Below are 17,769 nucleotides of genomic sequence, written 5' to 3' on the forward strand. Positions count from 1 at the left end.
AGAGGGAGAGAGAGGGAGGGAGGGAGAGAGAGGAAGAGAGAGGAAGAGAGAGGAAGAGAGAGGGAGAGAGAGGGAGGGAGAGAGAGGGAGAGAGAGGATATCCGTCTTGAGGTTTGACAATTCCAAGACGACCGGCGTACTGCAGATAAACAATTTTTCTCTTAAGATATAAATACACATGATGACCCTACAGCCTGAATTGATCATGTTGTATGTGTTTGAGAGAGGGGTAAATAGAGAATGAGACAGGGGTAAATAGAGAATGAGAGAGGGGTAATGAGAGAATGAGACGGGTAAATAGAGAATGAGAGGGGTAATGAGAGAATGAGACAGGGGTAAATAGAGAATGAGAGGGGCAATGAGAGAATGAGACAGGGGTAAATAGAGAATGAGAGGGGTAATGGGAGAGGGGTAAATATAGAATGAGAGAGGGGTAATGAGAGAATGAGAGGGGGGTAAATATAGAATGAGAGAGGGCTAATGAGAGAATGAGAGGGGTAATGAGATAATGAGAGAAGGAGAGAGATTGAGACAGGGGTAAATAGAGAATGAGAGAAAGAGAGATGGGTAATGAGAGAATGAGAGAAGGAGAGAGATTGAGACAGGGGTAAATAGAGAATGAGAGAAAGAGAGATGGGTAATGAGAGAATGAGAGAAGGAGAGAGATTGAGACAGGGGTAAATAGAGAATGAGAGAAAGAGAGATGGGTAATGAGAGAATGAGAGAAGGAGAGAGATTGAGACAGGGGTAAATAGAGAATGAGAGAAAGAGAGATGGGTAATGAGAGAATGAGAGAAGGAGAGAGATTGAGACAGGGGTAAATAGAGAATGAGAGAAAGAGAGATGGGTAATGAGAGAATGAGAGAAGGAGAGAGATTGAGACAGGGGTAAATAGAGAATGAGAGAAAGAGAGATGGGTAATGAGAGAATGAGAGAAGGAGAGAGATTGAGACAGGGGTAAATAGAGAATGAGAGAAAGAGAGATGGGTAATGAGAGAATGAGAGAAGGAGAGAGATTGAGACAGGGGTAAATAGAGAATGAGAGAAAGAGAGATGGGTAATGAGAGAATGAGAGAAGGAGAGAGATTGAGACAGGGGTAAATAGAGAATGAGAGAAAGAGAGATGGGTAATGAGAGAATGAGAGAAGGAGAGAGATTGAGACAGGGGTAAATAGAGAATGAGAGAAAGAGAGATGGGTAATGAGAGAATGAGAGAAGGAGAGAGATTGAGACAGGGGTAAATAGAGAATGAGAGAAAGAGAGATGGGTAATGAGAGAATGAGAGAAGGAGAGAGATTGAGACAGGGGTAAATAGAGAATGAGAGAAAGAGAGATGGGTAATGAGAGAATGAGAGAAGGAGAGAGATTGAGACAGGGGTAAATAGAGAATGAGAGAAAGAGAGATGGGTAATGAGAGAATGAGAGAAGGAGAGAGATTGAGACAGGGGTAAATAGAGAATGAGATAATGAGAGAGAATGAGAGAGAGCGTGAGAGACAGGAAGAAAGGGTGAGTGGAGTGGAAAGATGGTGGTGTTTGTGACAGTTCTGCTGATGAGGGAGAGAGAGAGAGAGAAGAGAGAGAGAAGAGAGAGAGAGGAGAGAGGGAGAGAGAGACAGAGAGAGAGAGAGAGAGAGGGAAAGAGGAGAGAGAGAGAGAGAGAGGAAAGAGGAGAGAGAGAGAGAGAGAGAGAGAGAGAGAGGAGAGAGAGCGAGAGAGAGACACTGGGGTGGGATGTTGGTTATTATACTAGACCATTAAAGGAGGACTGTGCAGCAGTAGCCCACCACAGATCACTACCTTGAGTCTGTCTCTCTCTATCCCCCATATTTCTCTCTCCCCACCCACCCCCTTCTCTCTCTCTCTCTCCCTCTCCTTTTCCCCGATCCCCAGGCCACCTGTCAGCCAGATTAGCAGGATGCCTGACTCATGGCTTTTCACTAAACCGACAGAAAGACACTCAACACTGCTGATTGAGAAACAGCTACATGAGATCTGGATGCATTGGCATGTGGAGTAAGTCAATGTGTATGAACACTTTCTAGCCTAAACAGGGTTTGTACAGACATTGTCGAGCCCAATTTTCACATTTTCAAATATGTCTGAATAATGTAGGCATCGCCTGACTAAATAGACAGTTTGCTGTCGACACGAACGTGCTAATGAAGTCTGTCCTCGTGGGTAGCTAGTCGGCCATTTTGAAACGTTGAAGAGTTAATTAGGACTATCTGGATCAATGGTTTAAAAAAAACGGAAAACCTTTTTTTAAATATTCATTCTTACCTTAGCCTTTACTGGTAGATATTGTAACATTGCTATGTCTTTCCTATCAATACCGCTGGGGGTTCTGGTCTGTACAAACAACAGGCTGTTTGTGAGCTCTCTCTGCCTGACAGGCTATATATATATATATATATATATCCGCATGCTATATGTATGTGTAGAGTTTGTACATGTGAGAAATAATAGACACAACGAAGGAACAGCTTATATAGCCTAGATTAAAAATAGCATTATTACAATATTGTTTTCACTAACGGGGAAGTTCAACTGGCCCAGAGTGTTTCCAAAACCTTCCATGTATTTGGAGCCCTGACACACACACACACACACACACACGCACGCACACACACACACACACACACACACACGCACACGCACACACACACACACAGGGGAATTCCCGTGCCGTTGTTGCCTCTTCAGAAAGTCAGTTTATTTTGGGTTAATTGCACATTACTGTTTGAATAAAATTGTGATAATGATATAAATAAATCAATAAAATGTTTGAATGTGTGTCCCACTACCAAATAAGTGCAGTATATCATAGCCTGATAATCCAAATGGTTCAGGAGTATGCAGCTTCCATTAGTCCTCTGTAGTTTCTATTGCTTTTTTATTTACTGATTCTAACAGGAACAGAGAAACAAGCTTTTTTTGGGGGGGGGGGGGGGGGTACAGAACTTAGCTGGGTGCCTGGAGCGTGATCATTCTGAGAGGGAAGGAAAGAGGGAGAAGGGGGAGAGAGAGAATTGTATGTGTGTGTTATTTATATATATATATAGTCTTCCTGGTTGTGTAATAGTCTTCCTGGTTGTGTACTAGTCTTCCTGGTTGTGTAATAGTCTTCCTGGTTGTGCAATAGTCTTCCTGGTTGTGCAATAGTCTTCCTGGTTGTGTACTAGTCTTCCTGGTTGTGTACTAGTCTTCCTGGTTGTGTACTAGTCTTCCTGGTTGTGTACTAGTCTTCCTGGTTGTGCAATAGTCTTCCTGGTTGTGTAATAGTCTTCCTGGTTGTGCAATAGTCTTCCTGGTTGTGTAATAGTCTTCCTGGTTGTGTAATAGTCTTCCTGGTTGTGCAATAGTCTTCCTGGTTGTGCAATAGTCTTCCTGGTTGTGTACTAGTCTTCCTGGTTGTGTACTAGTCTTTCCTGGTTGTGTACTAGTCTTCCTGGTTGTGTACTAGTCTTCCTGGTTGTGCAATAGTCTTCCTGGTTGTGCAATAGTCTTCCTGGTTGTGTAATAGTCTTCCTGGTTGTGCAATAGTCTTCCTGGTTGTGTAATAGTCTTCCTGGTTGTGCAATAGTCTTCCTGGTTGTGCAATAGTCTTCCTGGTTGTGTAATAGTCTTCCTGGTTGTGTAATAGTCTTCCTGGTTGTGTAATAGTCTTCCTGGTTGTGTACTAGTCTTCCTGGTTGTGTAATAGTCTTCCTGGTTGTGCACTAGTCTTCCTGGTTGTGCAATAGTCTTCCTGGTTGTGTAATAGTCTTCCTGGTTGTGTACTAGTCTTCCTGGTTGTGTAATAGTCCTCCTGGTTGTGCACTAGTCTTCCTGGTTGTGCAATAGTCTTCCTGGTTGTGTACTAGTCTTCCTGGTTGTATAATAGTCTTCCTGGTTGTGCACTAGTCTTCCTGGTTGTGCAATAGTCTTCCTGGTTGTGTAATAGTCTTCCTGGTTGTGTACTAGTCTTCCTGGTTGTGTAATAGTCCTCCTGGTTGTGCACTAGTCTTCCTGGTTGTGTAATAGTCCTCATGGTTGTGCAATAGTCTTCCTGGTTTTGCAATAGTCTTCCTGGTTGTTTACTAGTCTTCCTGGTTGTGCAATAGTCCTCCTGGTTTTGCAATAGTCTTCCTGGTTGTTTACTAGTCTTCCTGGTTGTGTACTAGTCTTCCTGGTTGTGTACTAGTCTTCCTGGTTGTGCAATAGTCTTCCTGGTTGTGTAATAGTCTTCCTGGTTGTGTAATAGTCTTCCTGGTTGTGTAATAGTCTTCCTGGTTGTGTAATAGTCTTCCTGGTTGTGCAATAGTCTTCCTGGTTGTGCAATAGTCTTCCTGGTTGTGTACTAGTCTTCCTGGTTGTGTACTAGTCTTCCTGGTTGTGTACTAGTCTTCCTGGTTGTGCAATAGTCTTCCTGGTTGTGCAATAGTCTTCCTGGTTGTGTAATAGTCTTCCTGGTTGTGCAATAGTCTTCCTGGTTGTGTAATAGTCTTCCTGGTTGTGCAATAGTCTTCCTGGTTGTGCAATAGTCTTCCTGGTTGTGTAATAGTCTTCCTGGTTGTGTAATAGTCTTCCTGGTTGTGTAATAGTCTTCCTGGTTGTGTACTAGTCTTCCTGGTTGTGTAATAGTCTTCCTGGTTGTGCACTAGTCTTCCTGGTTGTGCAATAGTCTTCCTGGTTGTGTAATAGTCTTCCTGGTTGTGTACTAGTCTTCCTGGTTGTGTAATAGTCCTCCTGGTTGTGCACTAGTCTTCCTGGTTGTGCAATAGTCTTCCTGGTTGTGTACTAGTCTTCCTGGTTGTGTAATAGTCTTCCTGGTTGTGCACTAGTCTTCCTGGTTGTGCAATAGTCTTCCTGGTTGTGTAATAGTCTTCCTGGTTGTGTACTAGTCTTCCTGGTTGTGTAATAGTCCTCCTGGTTGTGCACTAGTCTTCCTGGTTGTGCAATAGTCTTCCTGGTTGTGTAATAGTCCTCATGGTTGTGCAATAGTCTTCCTGGTTTTGCAATAGTCTTCCTGGTTGTTTACTAGTCTTCCTGGTTGTGCAATAGTCCTCCTGGTTTTGCAATAGTCTTCCTGGTTGTTTACTAGTCTTCCTGGTTGTGTACTAGTCTTCCTGGTTGTGTACTAGTCTTCCTGGTTGTGTAATAGTCTTCCTGGTTGTGTAATAGTCTTCCTGGTTGTGCAATAGTCTTCCTGGTTGTGTACTAGTCTTCCTGGTTGTGCAATAGTCTTCCTGGTTATGCAATAGTCTTCCTGGTTGTTTACTAGTCTTCCTGGTTGTGCAATAGTCTTCCTGGTTGTTTACTAGTCCTCCTGGTTGTGCAATAGTCTTCCTGGTTGTGCAATAGTCCTCCTGGTTGTGCAATAGTCTTCCTGGTTTTGCAATAGTCTTCCTGGTTGTTTACTAGTCTTCCTGGTTGTGTACTAGTCTTCCTGGTTGTTTACTAGTCTTCCTGGTTGTGTAATAGTCTTCCTGGTTGTGTAATAGTCTTCCTGGTTGTGCAATAGTCATGGGACTCATCGTGATTTTGATTCATCATATCTCTGCACAAAACCACCAAACACACTGGTATCAGTCGTTCTTGTGAGTGATGTTTTGCTTGGTGTGTTTATTTGAGCTGTGAGGGGAGACAGGGTTAAATGTCAATTAGGAGACAGGGTTAAATCAGCTTGTACATGATGTTATTGCCACTGCTTGGATCATGAGTGTGATAGAGTGCTAGTACATAGTGAGGTGAGGGGCCCTACAGTGCATTCAGAAAGTATTCAGACCCCTTGACTTTTTCCACATTTTAATACATTACAGCCTTATTCTAAAATTTATTAAATTGGTATTTTTTTCCCCTCATCAATCTACACACAATATCTCATAATGACAAAGCAAAAAACAGGTTTCTAGAAATTGATGCAAATGTATTCAAAATAAAAAACAAAAATATAACATTTACATAAGTATTCAGACCCTTTACTCAGTACTTTGTTGAAGCACCTTTGGCAGCGATTACAGCCTTGAGTCTTCTTGGGTATGACGCTACAAGCTTGGCCCAGCTGTATTTGGGGAGTTTCTCCCATTCTTCTCTGCAGATCCTCTCAAGCTCTGTCAGGTTGGATGGGGAGCGTCGCTGCACAGCTATTTTCAGGTCTCCAGAGATGTTCGATCGGGTTCAAGTCCGGGCTCTGGCTGGGCCACTCAAGGACATTCAGAGACTTGTATCCAAGCCACTCCTGTGTTGTCTTGGCTGTGTGCTTAGGGTTGTTGTCCTGTTGGAAGGTGAACCTTCACCCCAGTCTGAAGTCCTGAGCGCTCTGGAGCCTGACTAGTCTCCCAGTCCCTGCCTCTGAAAAACATCCCCACAGCATGATGCTGCCACCACCATGCTTCACCGTTCGGACGGTGACAGGTTTCCCCAAGACGTGATGCTTGGCATTCAAGGCAAGTTTCTCATGGTCTGGGAAACTCCAAGCGGGCTGTCATGTGCCTTTTACTGAGGAGTGAAAAGCCGAATTGGTGGAGTGCTGCAGAGATGTTTGTCCTTCTGGAAGGTTGATGAGGACATTTTTTTCTTTAATCCATTTTAGAATAAGGCTGTAACGTAACAAAATGTGTAAAAGTCAAGGGGTCTGAATACTTTCCGAATGCAACTGTACATCTCCCTCTGGAGGCAGTGTCCCTATATCTCCCTCTATGGGCAGTGTCCCTATATCTCCCTCTAAGGGCAGTGTCCCTATATCTCCCTCTAGGGGCAGTGTCCCTATATCTCTCTCTGGAGGCAGTGTCCCTATATCTCCCTCTATGGGCAGTGTCCCTATATCTCTCTCTGGAGGCAGTGTCCCTATATCTCCCTCTAGGGGCAGTGTCCCTATATCTCTCTCTGGAGGCAGTGTCCCTATATCTCCCTCTATGGGCAGTGTCCCTATATCTCCCTCTGGAGGCAGTGTCCCTATATCTCGCTCTATGGGCAGTGTCCCTATATCTCCCTCTATGGGCAGTGTCCCTATATCTCCCTCTAGGGGCAGTGTCCCTATATCTCCCTCTAGGGGCAGTGTCCCTATATCTCTCTCTGGAGGCAGTGTCCCTATATATCACTCTATGGGCAGTGTCCCTATATCTCCCTCTGGGGGCAGTGTCCCTAAATCTCCCTCTATGGGCAGTGTCCCTATATCTCCCTCTAGGGGCAGTGTCCCTATATCTCCCTCTGGAGGCAGTGTCCCTATATCTCCCTCTGGAGGCAGTGTCCCTATATCTCCCTCTATGGGCAGTGTCCCTATATCTCCCTCTATGGGCAGTGTCCCTATATATCCCTCTGGGGGCAGTGTCCCTAAATCTCCCTCTCTGGGCAGTGTCCCTATATCTCCCTCTAGGGGCAGTGTCCCTATATCTCCCTCTGGAGGCAGTGTCCCTATATCTCCCTCTATGGGCAGTGTCCCTATATCTCCCTCTATGGGCAGTGTCCCTATATCTCCCTCTAGGGGCAGTGTCCCTATATCTCCCTCTGGGGGCAGTGTCCCTATATCTCCCTCTAGGGGCAGTGTCCCTATATCTCCCTCTATGGGCAGTGTCCCAATATCTCCCTCTATGGGCAGTGTCCCTATATCTCCCTCTATGGGCAGTGTCCCTATATCTCCCTCTAGGGGCAGTGTCCCTATATCTCTCTCTGGAGGCAGTGTCCCTATATATCACTCTATGGGCAGTGTCCCTATATCTCCCTCTGGGGGCAGTGTCCCTAAATCTCCCTCTATGGGCAGTGTCCCTATATCTCCCTCTAGGGGCAGTGTCCCTATATCTCCCTCTGGAGGCAGTGTCCCTATATCTCCCTCTAGGGGCAGTGTCTCTATATCTCCCTCTGGAGGCAGTGTCCCTATATCTCCCTCTATGGGCAGTGTCCCTATATCTCCCTCTGGAGGCAGTGTCCCTATATCTCCCTCTATGGGCAGTGTCCCTATATCTCCCTCTATGGGCAGTGTCCCTATATCTCCCTCTGGAGGCAGTGTCCCTATATCTCCCTCTAGGGGCAGTGTCCCTATATCTCTCTCTGGAGGCAGTGTCCCTATATATCACTCTATGGGCAGTGTCCCTATATCTCCCTCTGGGGGCAGTGTCCCTAAATCTCCCTCTATGGGCAGTGTCCCTATATCTCCCTCTAGGGGCAGTGTCCCTATATCTCCCTCTGGAGGCAGTGTCCCTATATCTCCCTCTGGAGGCAGTGTCCCTATATCTCCCTCTATGGGCAGTGTCCCTATATCTCCCTCTATGGGCAGTGTCCCTATATCTCCCTCTGGGGGCAGTGTCCCTAAATCTCCCTCTATGGGCAGTGTCCCTATATCTCCCTCTAGGGGCAGTGTCCCTATATCTCCCTCTGGAGGCAGTGTCCCTATATCTCCCTCTATGGGCAGTGTCCCTATATCTCCCTCTATGGGCAGTGTCCCTATATCTCCCTCTAGGGGCAGTGTCCCTATATCTCCCTCTGGGGGCAGTGTCCCTATATCTCCCTCTAGGGGCAGTGTCCCTATATCTCCCTCTATGGGCAGTGTCCCAATATCTCCCTCTATGGGCAGTGTCCCTATATCTCCCTCTATGGGCAGTGTCCCTATATCTCCCTCTAGGGGCAGTGTCCCTATATCTCTCTCTGGAGGCAGTGTCCCTATATATCACTCTATGGGCAGTGTCCCTATATCTCCCTCTGGGGGCAGTGTCCCTAAATCTCCCTCTATGGGCAGTGTCCCTATATCTCCCTCTAGGGGCAGTGTCCCTATATCTCCCTCTGGAGGCAGTGTCCCTATATCTCCCTCTAGGGGCAGTGTCCCTATATCTCCCTCTGGAGGCAGTGTCCCTATATCTCCCTCTATGGGCAGTGTCCCTATATCTCCCTCTGGAGGCAGTGTCCCTATATCTCCCTCTATGGGCAGTGTCCCAATATCTCCCTCTATGGGCAGTGTCCCAATATCTCCCTCTAGGGGCAGTGTCCCTATATCTCCCTCTAGGGGCAGTGTCCCCTTCTCTTCTCCTTCTTCCTCTCGTGTCTCTCCTGTCCCCCTCGGAGGGCTCTCCTGCTCCGGTCCCTAACCTGTCTCCCTCTCCCTGTCCACTAAGCATGTCTCTCTCTCCCCTCAGAGCCCTCCCCGGCCGTGGACCTTGGTCCTACCTTGGGTTTGAAGAAGTCCAGTTCTCTGGAGAGTCTGCAGACGGCTATGTCAGAGGTCAGGAAGAATGAGCCCCTCCCCTTTCACAGACCACGCCCCCACATGGTCAGAGGGAGGGGCTGCAACGAGAGCTTCAGAGCGGCCATTGACAAATCTTACGACGGGCCAGCTGGTGAAGATGATGGTAAGATAAAGAGAGAGACACACACACACACACACACTCCATCTCGCTCACCAACCCTCTAACCCTCTGACGACAGGACACAGAAGACAGGATATGTGCCCACTGTCCACAAAATGAGGGGGGGGAGAATCTATGGGATAGCTACAAAGAAAGAATTATGTGTCCTAACATTCAAATCCCAGAATGCAGTATAACTGCAGTACACTCTATTGATTGCAGCTTGACGTCATCAGAGTGCGTAGCTGTGGGAAAAACTTGCTTGGTTGTTTTAACTAAAACAATAACCAATCTTTGTTTTTTTTTGGCGTGGATTCCGCGACGTGGTTAGCTTTTAACAGCTAAGACCGCTATTTCTTGTCCCGGAATCCTGCTGAACTGACAGGTTAACTTCTTTGGGAACGGGGGGTGGCCAGTATTGAGTAGCTTGGATGAATAAGGTGTCCAAATTAAACTGCCTGCTACTCAGGCCCAGAAGAAAAGTCTGCTTGAAAGAGATGTTAGTGCCAGATGAGTTTTCCAATGGAGCCATCTTTGTCTGGAGAGGTAAATGACCCGTTCTAGCGCCGGTCGGAGCTTTATCTAGTACGCTTTGTTTTGTTTCGGGACAAACTGGATCCCTCAGAGTTCCGATGCGGAAATTGTTTGCTTGCCGAGGATTATAGGCTTGAGGTGGCTTCCTTGTTCACAAAGGTCGCCAGCCTACGTAAGAAACTGAGTTAAAAACACAGAGTGGCATGTCTACCTTTTCTACTACGCCTGTGGCTGGATTGCGTTCGCAACATGTTGGATGCATCGCCGCCTTGCTGTTATCCGACTGGCCGGTGTTGTCCATCTGTCGGAGGAACCATCCTGTGACGCGTGGGATTGGGCGGGTTTTCCTCGTTCTTCTCCGCCAGCCGTGACTTTGAGCAGCGCCATGGTAACACGTGTGACTGTTCCTGGTGCGAAAAACAATGTCCCCAATCCCAGAGCTCGAATAAATGACATCACTAAGCTGCTCACTGAATGTCCTACGTCAGGACATGGACATTGATTCTGTCGTCGTCCATGTGGGTTTTAATGACATTATGAAGGGCAGCTCTGAACAGTTGAAACTGGATTGTAAAGAGCTGATTGACTCTCTGCTAGACACTAATAAAAGACTCATCCTATCTCGCCCTGTGTCCTCTCTGAATCACAGCGCTGAACACTTTAGCAGGATTCTTTCTCTTTTACAACTGGCTATGTGATTATTGCAACTCAATGGTTGTAACTGTTGTTTACAATTTCGATACCTTTTGGAAACACAACTCGTTTTATAAGTAGGATGGGATCAACCCAAATCATGTGGGTTCCTGGATCCTTCCACAGTATTATTAGGCTGCGTTGAGACAATGACTTATCAATGACCCGAGCCCAGCTCAGTTAATCCTCTACCGTTGTGTCGCTGAGTTGTCATGATGCTTCAGCAAATGTACAATATCCCAGGGACTTTGGCACACACAACGTCAGTAACCTACCCCTAACTGCCCTGAATGCCTCTGCTGAACCTACAGCTATTGTAAGCAGCAATAATGTGTCATTTGAACCAGATTTATGCTGTTAGCACTGAGGCGGTGTGCCCTAGGAGGAAGTCCACTGTGTGCAGCTCACCCTGCACCATAAGCTAAAACATAAATATCACTAACATAAAAATATCTACTTTTATTTTACCAGGTAAGTTGACTGAGAACACATTCTCATTTAGAGCAACGACCTGGGAAATAGTTACAGGGGAGAGGAGGAGGGGGATGAATGAGCCAATTGGAAGCTGGGGATGATTTGGTGAACATGATGGTTTGAGGGACAGATTGGGAATTTAGCCAGGACACCGGGGTTAACACCCCGACTCTTACGATAAGTACCATGTGATCTTTAATGACCTCAGAGAGCCAGGACACCAGGGGTTAACACCCCGACTCTTACGATAAGTACCATGGGATCTATAGTGACCACAGAGAGTCAGGACACCGGGGTTAACACCCCGACTCTTACGATAAGTACCATGGGATCTATAGTGACCACAGAGAGTCAGGACACCAGGGGTTAACACCCCGACTCTTACGATAAGTACCATGGGATCTTTAATGACCACAGAGAGTCAGGACACCCGTTTAACGTCCCATCCAAAAGACAGCACCCTACACAGGGCAATCTTCCCAATCACTGCCCTGGGGCATTGGGATTTTTTTTTAGACCAGATGAAAGGGTGCCTCCTACTGGCCCTCCAACACCACTTTCAGCGGCATCTGGTCTCCCATCCAGGGACCAGACCAGGACCAACCCTGCTTAGCGTCAGAAGCAAGCCAGCAGTGGGATATGCTACTTATACTAAGCTTCCCAGTAAAGCAATGAAAACAAGCAAGCATTCCAGAAAAGTGCTAAAAATAACCTGCTAACATATGTAAATCAAATCAAAGTTTATCTGTCACATGCGCCGAATACAACAGGTGTAGTAGACCTCACAGTGAAATGCTGAATACAACGGGTGTAGTAGACCTCACAGTGAAATGCTGAATACAACAGGTGTAGTAGACCTCACAGTGAAATGCTGAATACAACAGGTGTAGTAGACCTCACAGTGAAATGCTGAATACAACAGGTGTAGTAGACCTCACAGTGAAATGCTGAATACAACAGGTGTAGTAGACCTCACAGTGAAATGCTGAATACAACAGGTGTAGTAGACCTCACAGTGAAATGCTGAATACAACAGGTGTAGTAGACCTCACAGTGAAATGCTGAATACAACAGGTGTAGTAGACCTCACAGTGAAATGCTGAATACAACAGGTGTAGTAGACCTCACAGTGAAATGCTGAATACAACAGGTGTAGTAGACCTTACAGTGAAATGCTGAATACAACAGGTGTAGTAGACCTCACAGTGAAATGCTGAATACAACAGGTGTAGTAGACCTCATAGTGAAATGCTGAATACAACAGGTGTAGTAGACCTCACAGTGAAATGCTGAATACAACAGGTGTAGTAGACCTCACAGTGAAATGCTGAATACAACAGGTGTAGTAGACCTCACAGTGAAATGCTGAATACAACAGGTGTAGTAGACCTCACAGTGAAATGCTGAATACAACAGGTGTAGTAGACCTCACAGTGAAATGCTGAATACAACAGGTGTAGTAGACCTCACAGTGAAATGCTGAATACAACAGGTGTAGTAGACCTCACAGTGAAATGCTGAATACAACAGGTGTAGTAGACCTCACAGTGAAATGCTGAATACAACAGGTGTAGTAGACCTCACAGTGAAATGCTGAATACAACAGGTGTAGTAGACCTCACAGTGAAATGCTGAATACAACAGGTGTAGTAGACCTCACAGTGAAATGCTGAATACAACAGGTGTAGTAGACCTCACAGTGAAATGCTGAATACAACAGGTGTAGTAGAGCTCACAGTGAAATGCTGAATACAACAGGTGTAGTAGACCTCACAGTGAAATGCTGAATACAACAGGTGTAGTAGACCTCACAGTGAAATGCTGAATACAACAGGTGTAGTAGACCTCACAGTGAAATGCTGAATACAACAGGTGTAGTAGACCTCACAGTGAAATGCTGAATACAACAGGTGTAGTAGACCTCACAGTGAAATGCTGAATACAACAGGTGTAGTAGACCTCACAGTGAAATGCTGAATACAACAGGTGTAGTAGACCTTACAGTGAAATGCTGAATACAACAGGTGTAGTAGACCTCACAGTGAAATGCTGAATACAACAGGTGTAGTAGACCTTACAGTGAAATGCTGAATACAACAGGTGTAGTAGACCTCACAGTGAAATGCTGAATACAACAGGTGTAGTAGACCTCACAGTGAAATGCTGAATACAACAGGTGTAGTAGACCTCACAGTGAAATGCTGAATACAACAGGTGTAGTAGACCTCACAGTGAAATGCTGAATACAACAGGTGTAGTAGACCTCACAGTGAAATGCTGAATACAACAGGTGTAGTAGACCTCACAGTGAAATGCTGAATACAACAGGTGTAGTAGACCTTGCAGTGAAATGCTGAATACAACAGGTGTAGTAGACCTCACAGTGAAATGCTGAATACAACAGGTGTAGTAGACCTCACAGTGAAATGCTGAATACAACAGGTGTAGTAGACCTCACAGTGAAATGCTGAATACAACGGGTGTAGTAGACCTCACAGTGAAATGCTGAATACAACAGGTGTAGTAGACCTCACAGTGAAATGCTGAATACAACAGGTGTAGTAGACCTCACAGTGAAATGCTGAATACAACAGGTGTAGTAGACCTCACAGTGAAATGCTGAATACAACAGGTGTAGTAGACCTCACAGTGAAATGCTGAATACAACAGGTGTAGTAGACCTCACAGTGAAATGCTGAATACAACAGGTGTAGTAGACCTTGCAGTGAAATGCTGAATACAACAGGTGTAGTAGACCTCACAGTGAAATGCTGAATACAACAGGTGTAGTAGACCTCACAGTGAAATGCTGAATACAACAGGTGTAGTAGACCTCACAGTGAAATGCTGAATACAACAGGTGTAGTAGACCTTACAGTGAAATGCTGAATACAACAGGTGTAGTAGACCTCACAGTGAAATGCTGAATACAACAGGTGTAGTAGACCTCACAGTGAAATGCTGAATACAACAGGTGTAGTAGACCTCACAGTGAAATGCTGAATACAACAGGTGTAGTAGACCTCACAGTGAAATGCTGAATACAACAGGTGTAGTAGACCTCACAGTGAAATGCTGAATACAACAGGTGTAGTAGACCTCACAGTGAAATGCTGAATACAACAGGTGTAGTAGACCTCACAGTGAAATGCTGAATACAACAGGTGTAGTAGACCTCACAGTGAAATGCTGAATACAACAGGTGTAGTAGACCTCACAGTGAAATGCTGAATACAACAGGTGTAGTAGACCTCACAGTGAAATGCTGAATACAACAGGTGTAGTAGACCTCACAGTGAAATGCTGAATACAACAGGTGTAGTAGACCTCACAGTGAAATGCTTATTTACAGGCCCTACAGTGCCATTTTTAAGTAAAAAAATAACGAGGCTATATACAGTAGAGAGGTTATATACAGTAGAGAGGTTATATACAGTAGAGAGGCTATATACAGTAGAGAGGTTATATACAGTAGAGAGGTTATATACAGTAGAGAGGTTATATACAGTAGAGAGACTATATACAGTAGAGAGACTATATACAGTAGAGGCTATATACAGTAGAGAGACTATATACAGTAGAGAGGTTATATACAGTAGAGAGGTTATATACAGTAGAGAGGCTATATACAGTAGAGAGGCTATATACAGTAGAGAGGCTATATACAGTAGATAGGCTATATACAGTAGAGAGGTTATATACAGTAGAGAGGCTATATACAGTAGAGAGGCTATATACAGTAGAGAGGCTATATACAGTAGAGAGGCTATATACAGTAGAGAGGCTATATACAGTAGAGGTTATATACAGTAGAGAGGCTATATACAGTAGAGAGGCTATATACAGTAGAGAGGCTATATACAGTAGAGGTTATATACAGTAGAGAGGCTATATACAGTAGAGAGGCTATATACAGTAGAGGTTATATACAGTAGAGAGGCTATATACAGTAGAGAGGTTATATACAGTAGAGAGGCTATATACAGTAGAGAGGCTATATACAGTAGAGGGGTTGTATACAGTAGAGAGGTTATATACAGTAGAGAGGTTATATACAGTATAGAGGCTATATACAGTAGAGGCTATATACAGTAGAGAGGCTATATACAGTAGAGAGGCTATATACAGTAGAGAGGCTATATACAGTAGAGAGGCTATATACAGTAGAGAGGCTATATAAAGTAGAGAGGTTATATACAGTAGAGAGGCTATATACAGTAGAGAGGCTATATACAGTAGAGAGGCTATATACAGTAGAGAGGTTATATACAGTAGAGAGGCTATATACAGTAGAGAGGCTATATACAGTAGAGAGGTTATATACAGTAGAGAGGCTATATACAGTAGAGAGGCTATATAAAGTAGAGAGGTTATATACAGTAGAGAGGATATATACAGTAGAGGTTATATACAGTAGAGAGGCTATATACAGTAGAGAGGCTATATACAGTAGAGGTTATATACAGTAGAGAGGCTATATACAGTAGAGAGGCTATATACAGTAGAGAGGTTATATACAGTAGAGAGGCTATATACAGTAGAGAGGCTGTATACAGTAGAGGGGTTGTATACAGTAGAGAGGTTATATACAGTAGAGAGGTTATATACAGTAGAGAGGCTATATACAGTAGAGGCTATATACAGTAGAGAGGCTATATACAGTAGAGAGGCTATATACAGTAGAGAGGCTATATACAGTAGAGAGGTTATATACAGTAGAGAGGTTATATACAGTAGAGAGGCTATATACAGTAGAGAGGCTATATAAAGTAGAGAGGTTATATACAGTAGAGAGGCTATATACAGTAGAGAGGCTATATACAGTAGAGAGGCTATATAAAGTAGAGAGGTTATATACAGTAGAGAGGCTATATACAGTAGAGAGGCTATATACAGTAGAGAGGTTATATACAGTAGAGAGGCTATATACAGTAGAGAGGCTATATAAAGTAGAGAGGTTATATACAGTAGAGAGGATATATACAGTAGAGAGGCTATATACAGTAGCGAGGCTATATACAGTAGAGAGGCTATATACAGTAGAGAGGCTATATACAGTAGAGAGGTTATATACAGTAGAGAGGCTATATACAGTAGAGAGGCTATATACAGTAGAGGTTATATACAGTAGAGAGGCTATATACAGTAGAGAGGCTATATACAGTAGAGAGGTTATATACAGTAGAGAGGCTATATACAGTAGAGAGGCTATATACAGTAGAGAGGTTATATACAGTAGAGAGGCTATATACAGTAGAGAGGTTATATACAGTAGAGAGGCTATATACAGTAGAGAGGCTATATACAGTAGAGAGGTTATATACAGTAGAGAGGCTATATACAGTAGAGAGGCTATATAAAGTAGAGAGGTTATATACAGTAGAGAGGCTATATACAGTAGAGAGGCTATATACAGTAGAGAGGCTATATAAAGTAGAGAGGTTATATACAGTAGAGAGGCTATATACAGTAGAGAGGCTATATACAGTAGAGAGGTTATATACAGTAGAGAGGCTATATACAGTAGAGAGGCTATATAAAGTAGAGAGGTTATATACAGTAGAGAGGTTATATACAGTAGAGGTTATATACAGTAGAGAGGCTATATACAGTAGAGAGGTTATATACAGTAGAGAGGCTATATACAGTAGAGAGGTTATATACAGTAGAGAGGCTATATACAGTAGAGAGGCTATATACAGTAGAGAGGCTATATACAGGCACGGGTTAGTCAGGCTGATTGAGGTAGTATGTACATGTAGATATGGTTAAAGTGACTATGCATATATGATGAACAGAGATTAGCAGCAGCGTAAAAGGGGTTGGGGGGGCACACAATGCAAATAGTCCGGGAAGCCATTTGATTACCTGTTAATGAGTCTTATGGCTTGGGGGTAAAAACTGTTGAGAAGCCTTTTTGTCCTAGACTTGGCACTCCGGTATCGCTTGCCATGCGGTTGTAGAGGTCCTGGATGGCAGGCAGCTTAGCCCCAGTGATGTACTGGGCCGTACGCACTACCCTCTGTAGTGCCTTGCAGTCAGAGGCCGAGCAGTTGCCGTACCAGGCAGTGATGCAACCAGTCAGGATGCTCTTAAGAAAACAAGGTTCATGAAATTAATAACTTGCTAGTAACAGATTACATTCATATTCCATTTCTGACAATACCTTTGACGATACAGTGGTAGCAATACAAAGTTATAACATTTACAGAAAATACAGAAATGCCAATGGTGGAGGTGTTGCTGTTTATATTCAGAACCACATTCCTGTAAAGATTAGAGAGGATCTCATGTTAAATCCTGTTGAAGTAATATGGCTACAGGTTCATCTGCCTCACCTGAAGCCCATTCTGGTGGGAAGCTGCTATAGACCACCAAGTGCTAACAGTCAGTATCTGGATAATATGTGTGAAATGATTGATGATGAATGTGATATCAACAGAGAGGTATATTTTCTGGGTGATTTAATTACTGACTGGCTTTCATCAAGCTGCCCACTGAAGAAAAAGCTTCGATCTGTAACCAGTGCCTGTAACCTGGTTCAGGTTATCAGTCAACCTACCAGGGTAGTTACAAACAGCACAGGAATTAAATCATCAACATGTATTGATCACATCTTTACTAACGCTGCAGATATTTGCTTGAAAGCAGTATCCAAATCCATAGGATGTATTGATCACAATATAGTAGCCATATCTAGGAAAACCAAAGGCTGGGCCTAATATAGTGTATAAGAGGTCATACAATAA

General features: G+C 44.2%; 1 protein-coding gene across 4 annotated transcripts in view; it reads left to right on the top strand.

Annotated features, from left to right (window-relative positions):
- pard3bb (par-3 family cell polarity regulator beta b) overlaps positions 1-17,769 on the top strand; it is a 563,164-nt gene that overhangs the window by 308,765 nt on the left and 236,630 nt on the right. For all 4 annotated transcript variants that reach the window (XM_082969211.1, XM_082969213.1, XM_082969212.1 and 1 more), the window contains one exon: positions 9,110-9,322. In XM_082969211.1, the coding sequence (XP_082825337.1) occupies positions 9,110-9,322 (213 nt within the window). The remainder of the gene's footprint in view (positions 1-9,109; positions 9,323-17,769) is intronic.

The sequence above is a fragment of the Salmo salar genome, chromosome 25 (assembly GCF_965601325.2).
Source record: "Salmo salar chromosome 25, fSalSal1, whole genome shotgun sequence".
Taxonomy (NCBI): Eukaryota; Metazoa; Chordata; class Actinopteri; order Salmoniformes; family Salmonidae; genus Salmo; species Salmo salar.